General features: G+C 38.2%; 1 protein-coding gene across 3 annotated transcripts in view; it reads left to right on the forward strand.

Annotated features, from left to right (window-relative positions):
- The first annotated feature begins 52 nt into the window (after positions 1 to 52).
- The window catches only part of nSyb (neuronal Synaptobrevin), a 29125-nt gene continuing 13111 nt past the window's right edge, over positions 53 to 16066 (forward strand). Inside the window, exons 1-5 of one of the 3 annotated variants that reach the window (XM_019048519.2) lie at positions 53 to 662; positions 8416 to 8539; positions 9456 to 9534; positions 10174 to 10253; positions 10977 to 11028. In XM_019048519.2, coding sequence (XP_018904064.1) covers positions 661 to 662; positions 8416 to 8539; positions 9456 to 9534; positions 10174 to 10253; positions 10977 to 11028 — 337 coding nt within the window. In that variant the 5' untranslated portion in view covers positions 53 to 660. The remainder of the gene's footprint in view (positions 663 to 8415; positions 8540 to 9455; positions 9535 to 10173; positions 10254 to 10976; positions 11029 to 16066) is intronic. The other 2 variants (XM_019048521.2, XM_019048520.2) reach the window with 2 other exon arrangements.

Below are 16066 nucleotides of genomic sequence, written 5' to 3' on the forward strand. Positions count from 1 at the left end.
CGCGACGGCGGGTGCTCGAGTATTGATCCAACCCGCCGACTCGATTCGCGGATTACTACTTGTCCCGAAAACATCCCGGAGGAAACCGGGCTGGAACGCAAATAAAAGCTGCATCGATCACGACTGAAATTTCAGCCGACCGTCGTTTATTCCTCGTCATTCGCGGGCGCAAAGCTGTCCACTCAAATCCGGCGTCCATCCCCGGCCCGACGTTTTCCGAACCAGCCTCACGTCGGTCTCTTGACGGAACGGAACTTTCGCCGTGACGTCACTGTTGAAAATACCCGCAATACATTCGATACCCAGACATGGGCCAGTCCTGACTCCTCCGTGCGTTTGATCCCGAGCAATTTTCCCAGTCGGAAAATCCGCGGTTTTTTCGGTTTTGGAAAGTGTCGTGTTCGGATATATATCGTGCTTTGCGTAGTCGCCGAGCGGCCAACGCGGCGTTTGCTGACGGTGGCGACCTGTCGACCCAGCGATTCGATATATCTAAGCAACCTACTACCAGTGCGAGTTGAAATTGTCAATACTGCTGCTTAGCATTGGGAGTTGCTCTGTGTTTTTTCCAATTTCCTCGGGAAATAATTGTTTTTCGTCGCCTGAAACCCGATCACCGCCCGTGAAAAGCTCCAGTCGCCAGGAAACAGATAGTAAAGAATGTAAGTACCAACGCTAAAAGTTCAATTCTCTTCGTGGGTTCATGGAGGAGCTTTTCAAAATTGGGTCATAAACTAAGGGGTTGGCACTTTCAAATGTCCATACATCAGCTATTGACTCGCGAGAAAAATTGATCGGGGCATCGAGAGAGGGAGTCCTGAAATGTTTTCCGAGCTTTGTTCTTTTAAAGTTTTGGAGAAAAATCTCGGAATCGTTTGACATAATTGAGGTCTTTCTCACTTTCTTTCTACTCAGCACAATATATATCGAATGATTTTTTTTAACTTTCCACTTATCGTGGTCTTTTGAAAGTAACAATGTGTCTCTTTTGTCTTTCAAACATATTCCCGTTTGAATCGGGGCCAGTGTAAACTGTAAAACTCCGATTTTTTTCTGAAAAGCTCTGAAATATGTATCTGATCAATATTTAACCTTTACCATCTGAAAGTGACATGTTCCTTAGTGTCTGTCATTTAACCCCAGTTGTCCGATAATCCTTTCGTAGCGTGTCTTGTAAAAGTTGTTCTTTCCAGTGCATGAGTCAAAATGAAGACACCTTTTCAAGTAGTTTTTAAAAAATACCTATCGATCTCATGAATCTGGTTTTTTTACGGACGATAGAATTTAGTCCTTTTCAATAAGATGATGCAGTATGTGCTTGCGCATATCTAAATAAAGGTTAAATTTTTATTTTTCTCAAAATTATCATTTTTTGAATGATTTTCAAAAAAAGGAGGAAAGGGTTCAATGAAATGTATCCGAACTGTGTTTATTTTCATTTCTTCCTTTTAGATGAGGTATTTTTGTCGTCTAACTCTCTGAGCTCCACTTTGTATTTGATGCATTTTAACTCGGAAAAGATTAATTTTATTATAATTAATTCATTTTTAATTTATTAATTTTATTATTACAGCGTAAAAAGTGCTGTTTCCTTTTTTATCCATCACTTTTACTAACAAAAATCAGGTCTATCCACAAAGGAAGGAGGAACTTTTAATGCCGGGATTTTTATACCTATGAATAGGCAATAGACTGGTTTAAGTAATTCAATCATTTCGTTGTTGAATCGCAAACTCCTATTAGCACGCAACGTAAAATTCACAAAACAAAATACTTAAAAATAAAAAAAAAACTCGTAAGAAAGAAGTAAAATAAATCAAAAACGAAATTCCTACAGAGGACTTTTGACAAGAAAATGCGTAAAAAGTACCAATTACCTCTCTTTACCTCTATTGTCACACATTTTGTATGTAAAACTGTTGAAATCTGACTTACTACAACTTATTTGAAAGATTTTTACGTGCAACATTCATGCGCGTAAAAAAATACCACTTTTAGGTTTTTTCCGAGTTATATCATATGATGCTTTGCCATCAGGGGATATTTTATCAAAAATCATACTCTATAATATAAACTCATAAGAGTAACGCGTATCGCATATCGCGTTACGCGAAGCGCCGTGGGGGGTGAGGGGGCGTTGTCCCCTACTATATTATAACACACCAACTTCCGGGCTTGGACGGGGCGTTACGTACTTCTAGAGGGCGCCAACATGTGTCAGACCTGTAGGTGCATTACAAGAGGGTAAATGGGCAAGTCAAACAATCTACTTTCCAGCGTAACGTGTTTTATTAGCTGCCTATAACCTACCAAAGTTTTTTAAAAAAAATCTCAAAATTGTGAGGACTGAGAGGCGGTGACTTTGGATATGATTTTATAGAGCAAAAACGCATTATTTTGACCTGGAGAGTCCCAAATCACCCTGTACGCGAGCTTTTTTACGACAAATTGAATGAATACGGCTATACTAGGAAAGTTCAGGCAGGTATTAACCGACAAGCAGTGGTTACGTAAGTAAACAATTCCACTGCATTCAGGATTTTCAATCCACCCTTGTTTCCCCCGTGCGATAGCGACATCAAATGTAATGCTAAGCCAATACGTTGTGGAAACATCACTCCAGTTCCGGGCCCTCATTTTGTTTATCTTGTCGAGAATCACTGTGAAAATATTTACAGGCGCTCAATTTTTATGAGCAGTAGGCACATTTGCGTACCCGCAGGCATACATATGTTTGATGCACTGAGAAGCGCTATCTGGAGTGCTCTTGCATTAAATTTTCTCTAAATTTGTCGTTCCGCGGACGGAAGAACGTAATAACATTTCAACGTTGCCAAATTCCCTCTCGTAAATTGTATTTTTACCAGGAAACTGTTTTGTACTTATGTATGGAAATTCCACTGCTTTTTGCTCCGACATACACTTAAAACTTACAAACATTTTCGACCGAAATTGGGCTGCCATATTCTTGTAAAAATTGGATTGTTTCAATAAATGTTGCAACCTTGGAATGGAGTTATGTTCCTCCGTCTAAGAAACTACAAAACGTATCTCCTCTTTTATCGTATCACGGGAAACGACTATCAACCGAATTAACCACGTCAATTAACACAACCGTCTCAACTGAAACTCACAACCATTAGAGCTTTTGTCAACTATCGCTATCAAGAAGTAAAGTCACTATCTCCGAGAAATGGAACGGGGTTATGGCACTGAAAAATTGTGGCTACATATTTTTTGAAATGGCCATGGAAGGATGCAGATATTCCTGACTTTGAAGGTATGAGTGCTGTATGCCTGAAACATTGAAGGCGCAAGCAATTGTCTTTCTGTTTGAGTGCTGACAACGCTTAGATGCCAACTGCTGCCTGCTACCGCGCTCTTGGAATGCCCATGTTACATATCCAAAGAATTGAAGGCGCGCAAAAATGCGACCATTTCAAATGATAGATCCTCTAATGCAATGGTGATAGGAAACTCTATGAGCAACTATCTCTGTATCTTACAGATATTCACATTGTATATCTGAGAAACTGAGCGCTCACTGTTTTCCTGGCTCTCGTGTTTGGTTTTAAGACTCATGTTCCGATGCCAGATGCATGTCAAAATTATAATAATTCATATCGAAGTTTCCTGCATTATTGATTGACGCATCCACACTGCAAGGAATTGCAGTGTGCCGATGTTTTCGGTCAGAAAACGCGTATCTCCATAAAAACGTTTAGACAATTTCGATTATGTTTGTTTTGTTTTTCGTTTCTAAAGAAATCCAACCTAAATATCTCCTTGAAACTCTCTATAAATATTTTTAAATACGTTAAAACAAATTCACAGACAATATTAATGAAAAACGTCAATTAGTTTTCTTTAACATGTAAAACATGAAAAATAAAACATGAGCTCATGTTTTAAATGCGACACAAGCGAGGACTTGAACGCCACAAACGGAGTTATGGCTTTTTTTTTTCTTTAGTCATTAATGTGTAACGCCGCAATGAACAGCGTCAATGGTTGCATTTTCAAAAGTCACAACTCTTCTAACTACACTTGGGGATTTCGCGTTTTAACGAACCAATTTTATCTTTATCATCTTTTATTTTTTGAAGGGGGAGGGACGATGGTCAAATTGTCAGGCTTCAGCTATCAAAATATGATTCTATGAGATGCGCGCACGAGTGATTAGAAATTGGAATATCGATATTAACCATTGCAAACTGCGTATTTAACATTCCAACGTAATAAACAAGGAAGAAAAGTGTCAGGGGTTATCCCCTAAAATTGTGGTACTACCCCAATTTGTTGGATGATACGGACATTTCCAACTAATTTTGGTAGCACCGCAACTCAAGTTGGGGTAATACCGCAACATTTGGGTTAGTAGCCTAATTTATTGGGATACTACCACAACTAATTGGGATACTACCACAATTGATCGGGGTATTACTACAATTAATTGGGAATGTCCATATCATCCAACAGTTGGGACTTAACCCCTACCTCTTTTTTTCCGTGAGATCAACCACTCTTTTGATATTTCGCAAGATTTTTATTTCTCCCATCAAACACTTTCACTGTATAGTATCCTGAATGATAGTAGGTAATTGGTTTCATTTTGAAACAATAAACTGAGAGCAAGCATGAAAACCAGCAATCGAGCTTTAGGGGTGTTCATTTTCACCGCCTAAATGCGACCAATTGATCGGTATTCACCAACCACCCAGCGCAGGCTATCCTAACAAACTTGCAACTTTAGGTTTTACCAACTTCCTCAAGTAGCATTTTTTGACAGAAAAATCGCGATTAGAAATTAAATTGCGATTTTTTTTAAAATATTTTTGGCGATAAAATAGCTAGGATCATCAGCATCTGATCGATTATACTCGATCTTGTCGCAATTTTATCTCTATAAAATCGCGTTCGATAAACTCCAATGTTTGTTTCACTTTATAACGACTTTTTGTTCGATAATGCTGCGACAAATCGCCGCCGATAAAATCGCGATTTTGCTGCAAATTTATGCGATGGAATGGCAATTAATCGCAACTATTTATCCGATGATATTGCACTAAATCTACGTCACTAAAATCGCAAAACGTTCTCTGATATAAAATCGCGAAACGCTCTCCGAAAAAATCGCGAAACGTTCTCCGATAAAATCGCGAAACGTTCTCCGATAAATCGCGAAACGTTCTCCGATATAATCGCGAAACGTTCTCCGATATAATCGCGGAACGTTCTCCGATATAATCGCGAAACGTTCTCCGATATAATCGCGGATAATGTTCTCCGATATAATCGCGATACGTTCTCCGATAAAATCGCGAAACGTTCTCCGATCGAATCGCGAGACGTTCTCCGATCAAATCGCGACCTATCTCGATCACCGCTACTTGGGTTAGATGTACGTATAACAATCGACATTTATCAAGACAGGTGCTTCAACGATAGAATCGAAATTTATAATTGGTCATAATGGAGGAAATGTGTTACCAACGCTCGGGATCGAAATCGCCACTGTTATCCAGTTATTCCTCTCGGTGGCATAAAAAAAGAAAGAGCCTTTGACGAGGCGAAAGGTCCAGGCTTTATTTGATTAAGCCGAGCTAAATGTCGAAAAGGCCATGCTCTCTAACTCGGCTGAACACCAATTTTAAACTTTGCCGAACCACCCGCGACTCGCACCCAGTTTGACATTTAGCGTGACCCCTCCGGCGGTAGGTAGGATGTCTTCTTGGAATGTTGTCGAAAAGCCAACCATCGTGGGATGCTGAATTTCCTGAGGGACGGAGAGCTTTCAAAGGAAAGTGCAATAAATACTTAAAACCAATGCCGAGATCATGAGCAAACATCTTGGAGTCAATTGAATGGATCCTATTTATACTTTTCTATTCATTAGGATATTTCCTCACGTGTTATTTTTACGAAAGAATCGTCGCGTGATATTCTCGGAAAATTCTCTGGAGAGTGGCTAGAGCTTTCCTCGAAAATTGCTCGGTTATCAACCCTAGTATGTGAAAACTCAATTTATTTTCATGAAAAAATAATTATATTAGATGAAAAAAGCTGCCCACCTACCTATAATTGTGACTTATTTTCACGGGAAAAATACCTCCAAGGCTGGTTATAAATGGCGCCAGATAATTTTTCCGATTTATTGACTCTTCTTTTGCCCATGTCAGTCAACTGTCAACACCTGCAGAACTCACTTAAAAATCACGACAGGTTGAGTGCACCCCGCAAAAGTCTTGAATATGACGCTCATAAAAGACCATTGTATCTAAAAACTACGTTTTTCGACTACATACTTTAAACCGTCATAATTCCGGTTTTTTTTTGCGATTTTCACAAAATGCTCCGCAGTACGATGGTGGTGATAATTCAATTTTAAGTTTTTCAGCACACGGTTTTTCACCCATACATTGTCACAATAATTTAATTGAAAGTGATAAATAATAATTACTTTTCCATCTCCTAAAAATTAGACAATGGTTATTCCAGAAGCAGCACTTCCTCGCAACAAAGACCGTTCTTCTCAAAAACTTTTGAAGAGTTCTAAAATGTACGTATTTAATGACGCCTTCAATCAAAATGTATTCATCGTTTCAGTTTTTAAACCTTCTTGTCAAACAGTGTGAATGTTAAAAAAACTACAGCACGTAGGTAAATCTTTGAAAAGGTTTTTTTTGGAATTTCTTTCATTTAAAAATTTACTTCTTTTACATTGTCCCTAAGAATACTCCAGAAGGATCCTCTAAAAAATAAATTTTAATTGCTCTTTAGAGAATTTTTTTTCTAAAATTAATGAGATTTGTTTTTATTTCTTATTTCATTAAAAAAAAAACAAACAAACAAACAAACCAGTCGTTAACAGAAGGGACGAAGTGTGACGAACCCAGTAGCCTGACAGTACTTTTTCTAATGGAAGAAAAAAGTTAATATTTCGCGTAATTTACAAATACTTAAAATACAAGATACTTTCAGGTCATATCTTAACCGCTGGACTCATTATACTCGAGGTGGCATTATTTAATCGCAACGCCTGCGGACAAATAGTTGAAACTTATGTCATGACGACAAGACATCAAAAATCAATATATTACACCCCTGGTAAAAATTGGCAGTAGAATCTATGTTCCAAAATACCATAGACCTACAGCCGGCTGTAAGATTTCCAATAGCTTCTATAGCCGACTACACAACTTCTTATAGCCTTTTATAGCCGATGGCGACTAAGCAACAGCCAGGCGATAAAGTATAAATGCTAAACGTTACTAATTACGGATGCTAGGACTTAGTGAGTTTTTGAACCACTGCTACCTTTTTGGGCCGTAGTATCTTGATTTATTTTGCCAGGAAAGCTCCGTACTTTTGATGGATGCCTGCCATTCCTAATATATTAGAGCGCCTCCAGTTTCGTATGATACTGTGCAATACCTCTGGTGTGAAATAGTTGCTTCAAGCGCCGTGGCACACTGCGGCGTGGCAGACGGGCAGCCAGCGTGAAACGCGCATTGGCGCCTACAAACCTAACAGGGATACTTCACGCGTTGTGCAATGCGTGAAGCATCCCTGTTAGGTTTGTAGGTGCCAGTGCGTCGCCGCTCCGCTTTGTGTTAGGCTCGAATATTTAATCTGGCGGAGTCAGCGTTATTCAACTCATGATTTTGAAATGTTTGCACATCCTGTATAGATTATTCTCATTTTAATTGATGAAAAGAAATGTATTAAAGGAAAATATAATGTGTGTTTTGTAAATATTAAGGTGGTTCCGTATCAAACTTAATGATTTCCAAAGCACACGAATTTCTACACAATTTCTTATAGCCTTTTATAATCGATGGCGAAAAAGCAACAGCCAGGCGATAAAGTGTAAAGCCCGGCGATAGGAACTATAGCCCGGCTGCACAATTTTTTATCGCTTCGTATAGCCCGGCCGTATGATTTTCTCAGCATTCTACAGCCAGCTATAAGATTTTCTGTAGCCTTCTTTAGCCGGCTATAAGAATTCCTATGGTATTTTGAAACGCAGCTCTTATCGCCAATTTTTACCAGGGACGGCACAGCAGAGGGCTATGGCTTGTCTTATCTTGCCGACAAACCTAGCAGAATTTTCAACGATCAGGCTACTGGATGCAACTATACCTGCTCAACGACTGTCTTTATTGCATATGCAAAACAATGAAGGCGCGTTGAAATCTTGCAATCACGGAGTGCGGCACCAAGACGTGCGGTTTTCCGATGGGCTATTTTAACACGATTTGCACTTCCTTCGTCCATATATTGTCCTCCTTTCCCTGACTCCATTCCGTACATACCGGTAAATTAACGCGACATAAAATAACTCAAACAGTGTTAAATCTTGGGTGACTTCAAATTCTTACTCGGAATTATATCATCAAATTCCATCTATTACAGGGCAGCACCAGACAGTGGGGCCAACTTGAGCACCGGAGAAGATGGCATCGTCGGAGGACCTAGGACACCACAGCAAATCGCAGCTCAAAAGAGGTTACAACAGACGCAGGCCCAAGTTGATGAGGTCTGTAGAATTTATTCAATTGCAAAAGCAGTAACGAAGCGTGAATGATCGATTATCGATATTCTCCATTTTAAGCTATGGTAAAGAATCGATTATTAAGGTGTCCGTTGCAAACACCCTGTTTATAGATCCTTTTCCGTGGGTTTAAATGACCGATCAATCGATATATCGCAAAGCATGCCGCGCCACTGTTCGAAAGATAGATTGCCAATTTGGGTTAGTGATAATATTGATAAGGATGTTGATCCTTCCGAAATTACCAAAAAATATCTACTGAAATATTACCCTCTGACATAGTCTACACGGAGTTATATAAGAAATAAGACTGTACTATGACCGTTTGGAAAAAAGACTCGTCGTTCATTTTTGCTCCTTAGTTAGTGCTTACCTGCCGTACTTGTCCAACTCTCAAAGTAAAAAAATGCAGAAAAAAGTAACCGCAGATTTGAGGTTGTATTTTTCTTTATCAGGTAGATGTCGCCCACAATATCGGTGAGTTAATTGCATAGCTCTTGCTTTGTTTTAAGAACGTTTACTCTTCTTCCGTTAGGGTGTAAATCGTAAAAAAGAGATAAATTTATTATCATTATTACCGAAATGAGTTACAAATTAAAGGTTTTACTGAAAGAGGAGAGAGGTTTTATTTTTATACAAAATTGAGATATTAGTGATTGCAAGTACAACAGGCTATTGTAGTTTAAATAGCCAAAACCATAGTTAAGTAGCCACCATTGATTTGGATACCTATTTTGATTAAATTCTCTTTTCTGTACCGATAAGTTTGGTGAAAGTTATTAAACTGTATCATTGTTACAGAAATCACATAAAAATATGTAAATTTTCTGTATTTTGTTTTCTTATATGCAGTAAATATCCTGAAAATGAGGGAGGAATAATGGTAATTTTCTTTTCACAGGTCGTTGATATTATGAAAACTAATGTTGAAAAAGTACTTGAAAGAGATCAGAAACTATCTGAATTAGATGACAGAGCAGGTAAGTTCTAAAAATGGTACTAGCTCCACTTATAACTTAGGTACCTCTTAACTGGAAAACACATTACCTGATTTCCATTCACTCAAAACCTCACTTCATGCCTGGTGCTATATAGGTACTTGTTTGTGAAATTTGGGGGAAAAAACACCTTACTCGCTCGCGGCCCTCAAAATATCTGCTGTCGTTGCAGTTTTTTTTCGAATGCAAATGAATGAACGTCAGACTTTTTCGCGGAATACTTTTTCGCGACTTTTTCTGCAGGATGAAGAAGAAAAAATTGTTAAAATTCAAAAAACTAATTTTCATTTGATTTCCTCTCAGAAAAATGAAAAGGAAATATGCAACAATGCAATTATGCACCAAATTCAATTCAATTCATTCAATTCATTTCAATTTCAATTTTCACCATTCATACTGTCCTCTGAGGGGAACAGAAGGATATGGAAATTTTAGTGGTAAGAGGAATAGATACCAGAGCGCATGACATTGAGTGCGATCCATTGGTGAAAGGCGTTTTTTTTTTATGTTCCACAAGAAGATTGGATGAATGGAATACAATACATATGTAGTATGATCTTCAGCTTTTTTCTAAATACTTTCTATCCCCCTCTTTTAACTATGATCATTCTCTTTTTTCAGACGCTCTTCAACAGGGTGCATCACAGTTCGAACAGCAAGCAGGGAAATTAAAGAGGAAATTCTGGCTTCAGAACTTAAAAGTAAGTATCTTCTGTTACTGATCTTTACACAGCGTCTGGAAGCATTCATAAGCGATGCAAAAAATTTGGAAAAAAAATTCCAAGTAACAAAATGCTCTTACGGTTTTGTCTCCTCTCGACAATGCCCCATTGTTGCGCTATTCGATCGGTCAATAACGCAAAGAATGAGGATGGCTTCTTTCACCTTGGTTTTATCCAGAATGCATTTACCTACTCTGGAGAAATTGAGAGAGAAACCATGGTGTGCACTAACGTGGTAGATGAGAAGGGGTTCGAGGTGTTTTTCAAAGGGAAACATCTCCGTCAATACTTGTTGGACGCAAAACCGTTGCGATTTCGCAAGTTTGCGACATTGTTTTTCCTCCATTTAGATCCATTGAAAATATCGATTTTAGGTGAAGTGGGCTGCCTCACCAAGAATCGATCGTTTCAAATACATTTAAATGAGAGAAAACCAGTGTCGCTACCTTTCAAGAATCGCCACTGAGATGAAGACTTGTTTCTCAGACAGATCTTAATATTTTTCGTCGTTCAATTTGTTTCAGCCGTTAAATTACGATTACATGACTAATGCAGCTTTGATTTACAAGCCTTAGCTACAAAGATCTTGTTCTGTTAGTGGGAATTTCACGACGTTCAACTTCTCTTTACAGCTGTGATTATGTAAAAAATGTACACAAATTGTGAGGCTGTCTCTAGTAAATAATTTGTTGTCTTTTGCAGATGATGATCATAATGGGACTTATAGGTCTTGCCATTTTGGCTGTCGTCGTCAGTAAGTTTGATTCAAATTGATTATAGCTTCAGTGCACTTTTCGTAATTTTGAATTGAGGCATTTTTTATGCAGTTTAAATCGTTAAGCACAACACAAGATTCATACTTTGAAAAAAATCATCAGTCTTCTTTTGATGATATTATTCAACTTTTATATTTTTTGCTTAATATGTTATGGTGCTATTACCTGTTGGTTATTTTTTTTAAGAACAACTAACAAATTTGAATACTTTGAAGTATAGTTTTCAAGTGTAGGATCATTTTGGCAATAAAAAATGAGACCACTTTTGCATCGCCTCTATGCAAGCGTTTTACCGCAATTTGATACTAATTTTTCGTAAAAACAGGAACATAAAAAATTTTTGCACATAAAATGATATGTTCCCGCTTATCGCTTTTGCAGCACACATGCTCGGTGGCGGTAAATGTATGGCGTTTAATGTGCTCCATAAGCATCCAGAGGCTAGGCATGAATGATTTATTATCGACATTTCCCCATTTGAAGCTATGATAAAGAATCGATTATTAAGGTGTTCATTGCGAACACCCTGTTGATCGATCCTTTTCCATAGGTTTAAATGGCAACTCACTCGATATATCATAAAACACGCCACGCCTTTGCAAGAATCATAACAAAATATGATTTTCATGAGCTTATAATTGACTTCATCTGAAAATAACCAGCCCATGTCAAAATGAAACTGAAAATTGAAGCCTGGTTTACGTTAATCGATGTAAAATGTTAACTTTTAATTTTTGCCCTTTTAAGTGGAGAAAACTGACACTTTCATGACTCCGAAACTACTTCCAATCATATTTTTTTTTAAATACTTGGGTGAATTGGCTCAAATACTAGCTTTTCTTATGGGTCTATCACTGTAAGGTCAGCGTCAAATCACATTAAAGTCAGTGCCAATAAAATATACTAAGGCCATCCTGAATACCATAATTAAATCAGCCTTAATACTATCTTAATGCTGGCTTTTGCTTGATCTGAAGCTGACAAGTATCCAAACTGAAAATCGTGTTATTCCCACTCGTTTTGGTTATTTTCTTTTTAGAGGGGGGGAGGGGGGACGTACTAACGTAAGCATTATTTAGCGCTAACCTCAGTATCAGATTCGTCCAAAGGACAAATGCTACTTTCCATTTTCATTTCGATCATGGGTTGGTTCCTTTCTGCTGAATTCATGCTCTACAGATGTATTGTCTCTTTTATTACAATGCTTAATCAAATTTTCTTAAATTTAACTTTATTTTTGCGTTTATAGTTGCATGAGCTTCGTAACTTTATCATTGAAGAAGCATGTGCCATTTTGAGGGCACACTGCTTTCATAATATTGATTACTAGTAACCCATAGTAGTAGAGTTGAAATGAGCATCCTATACCCGTAAAGTAAATGCACCTCCCAATCCGTTCACATTCACGTTGAGTTTGGCTAGGCATTTTTGATAAATTTGAGCAGCGTCGGCAATAACGAAAACCTTATACTATTTTACCCTAACAGCACTTTCGCAGCTTCTAATTGACAGAGTTTAGGCGACTAAAACGTCGGGCGCAAACTTTTTAATAAATATTTAATAGGTAAAGCATGAAGTAAGTACTGACAATGAATTCACGCCTACTCCTCGTTCGGCACCCCCCATCTTCCCCCCTCTCTATTAAGTACTTTTTGATGATCTAACACAAAAACAAAAAGTTTTACAGTTGCGCTTAAAGACTCCTGCATTGTGCCATGCTAAGGGGAAGCGCCGTATAACATTTCGAATGTTGTCAAATCTCCTCCAATAAAATGGGTATTTTATAGAGGTTATAAATGTTATTCCTAGAAATTTGTCGATATTTTAGATTTTGCAATTAAGGTGATTCGATGGACGCCATATTTTGTGTCAGACCGGCAATTGGTTCCATTTTTTCAGCTACTCGTCATTTTTCTCCAATTTTGAGATCGCAATTCTGTTGTCAGGAGACTAAAGCACTCACTTACCAATTTTAACAAAGAAATTCAACGTAATGAAGGCGTGGTTTTTTTTTAGAGAGAAAATATCGCATTCAAGTGCAGTTTCGATATCAGTATCGAATGCGATGTTTTCTCTCTAAAAAAAAACCACGCCTTCGTTACGTTGAATTTCTTTGTTAAAATTGGCAAGTGAGTGCTTTGGTCTCCTAACAACTGAATTGCGATCTCAAAATTGGAGAATCTCAAGAGTAGGAGAGATCTCAAAGTAGCTGAAAAAATGGAACCAATCGATGCGATATATCGCATCCCGTTCTGATACAAAATATGACGCCCATCGAATCACCTTAAATTCTCTGAAAAATATGAGGAATGCATATTCACAAGTTTCCTGGAAAATTAATAACTTATCAAAGGCAATCAAATCCAGCAACAACGTTCAGACGATCATACGGCGTTTCTCCTCAACATGACAGTAGGTTAAGTCCAGTGGGGAGGCGCGAATGATCGATTATCGACATATTCCTATTCGAAGTTATGGTAAACAATCGATTATTAAGATGTTTGTTGCAAACACCTTGTTTATCGATCCTTTTCTTTAGGTTGAAATGACAGATAGATCGATACGTCGCAAAGCACGCCACGCCACTACATGATAACATTCAAGTACCCAGTTCTAGAGCTATTTTTCCGTGTTCTACTAAAAATATAACGGTACTCTACGCTAACTAAACGCTGTCTACTCGTTTTCCCCTTCGCTATGCTATATCCGCCACGGCTATGCTTTTCGCGTCCGAATTGGACTCATTTTAGCTACAGCACTGATTTCATACTTCACAGGATCGGGAGTTTGCTTTCAAATTTTTATTTTTTTTTTAATTAGAATAACTGGCATTGTAAATTGAATTTTTCTGAATTTTCACGTCATGAGTTGGCGTAAGGTTCCCAGTCTATGAGAACCGTAATCATACGTGAACGTCTACATAACGTCCAGATAAATAATATGAAAACCATTTTTTGCGTTGACTTCGTTAACTCATCGAAACGGATTTTTGGACTCATTCTTGACTATTTCCAGGTCTGAGATTGCACATTAATACCTACTGCAAAACGGTTTTGTTGCAAACGCTTTATAAAGAAATGTCTCCAGCCGCGGAAATCCTCAATATATTGAGAAAAGCAGCAAGTCTCCAAAATATGGTCCTTTGAGCCATCTTAACAACACTAATGATCGAACCACTTGATAAGCATCTACATCTTCCCCTTCTCCTTCCCAAAGGTTATCTCAAATCAATGGATTTATCTCGAGGAAGATAGCCGACGCTACATTGTCATGAGCCCGTTTTTTACATCTAATCCATCACCAATATTTAATCTCCCTGAAAGCTTTCTAATTCCATTAATTTAAATTTATACGAGGAGAGACCGATTAAAACTTCAACAGACACGCGGTGTGCTTAAAACTAACAATGCCTCTCTCGTCAATTTTATATCGGCCAACGAGAGGAAATTGTTTTCTCATCCATTGTCGGTATTGGTAATGCTGGTAGGAAACTACCTATTTTCACAGTACCACCAAAATGAGCAATTACGACCAGATTATTGTGATTGAGCTTTCATTAATATTCAACCAATTTAAGTCGAGTGGAAAATAAGTTGATTCTGATGAATTACCAAGAAACGATTTTTTTTTACGCGACACAAAGGGTGCAAGGAGCAGAGAGCAGTATCCTCAAGTAGCATTTTTCAACGGAAAAATCGCGACATTTTCAAAGTAAATTTTAATTTTTCCCCCCGATTTTTTGACGATAAAATTGCTAGGATCATCAACATCTGAGTGATTATCCTTAATCTCGTTGCAATTTTATTTATATAAAATCGCGTTCAATAAAATCGGAATTTCATATCAATTTGTCATGACTTTGTGTTCGATAATTTTGCGATAAATCGCTGTCGAGAAAATCGCGGTTTTATTGCAATTCGTCGATAATATTGCAAAAAATTGACGTCGATAAGATCGCGATACATTCTCCGATCAAATCGCAACTTATCGCGATCACTGCTATTTGGGTAAAGGCAATGAGAGCTCCCAAATTGAAATGAATGTAATTTTGGATAAATTGAACCTCCCCCGGACTCGTGCTTCTTGATTCATTTTTAAACCATTTCAGTGAATGAGAATAGTAACGAACACGAAACCTCACACTAATCTTACGTTGAAATATCAGAATAGACACTATAATTACAGAAGTATCCGTTGAATTTTGACATCGGAAACTTGCGCCTTCATTTCGTGAGGTTTGCAACATGGCTCTCCCGCGTGTCCCGCGTGTAGGAATAATTTGATTCAGATTCCAGTGCAACGTTTTCAAGTTGGTAGATCCTGTTCCAAAAAAGTTTACCCTATCCGTCTGCATGCGCATATGGCGCATACGGTATCATGCGCAAGCAGATGAAAAGGATAGATTTATTTGGTTTCTGGTTTATTTTTGTGCGAGGTACGTCTAGAGTTCCGTCTCATTGTGATGACTTAATTATGTAACAACGCAGAAACTGTTAGTGCATTGCGCTGTGTGTTTAGGTTTTTTTTTCTCTCTCTCTCTCTCCATGAACGTAAAAAATTTGAACAGAAACTGCAATTTTACCTGCAACTCTCGTTTCAAAATAACTCATCACTCTAATAACGTCCGAGACTTTTCCTCTTTTCGTTCACTTAAAGATAGGGTAAACATTTTCGGCCGCACCCCCTCAGTTTTTTTCCCAGTAGTTAACGCCACCCCCTCCCTCCAATAAGCATGTTTTGGTGCCAAAATATTCAGCATGTAGTAGACGATTAGTAGTAGGTAGAAAGGAGGGCATGCGGGGAACTGATGGAGCACATACCAAACCGTCCTTCGTGAAATCTTGCGAGCGACGTGGCTCAGAGTGAGTGCGAAACACCGTCATTTATTTGCTACCCGTAGATTTGGCAACATTGTCGTTGAGGTCGACAAATATGACGTCACCGTAAGGAATTCCCATCAAGTAGAAGATCGGTTGTCCTAACTATTTTAATTCATATCACAGCTCACAGCGGAAC

Source organism: Bemisia tabaci, chromosome 3, assembly GCF_918797505.1.
Source record: "Bemisia tabaci chromosome 3, PGI_BMITA_v3".
In the NCBI taxonomy this organism is placed as follows: Eukaryota; Metazoa; Arthropoda; class Insecta; order Hemiptera; family Aleyrodidae; genus Bemisia; species Bemisia tabaci.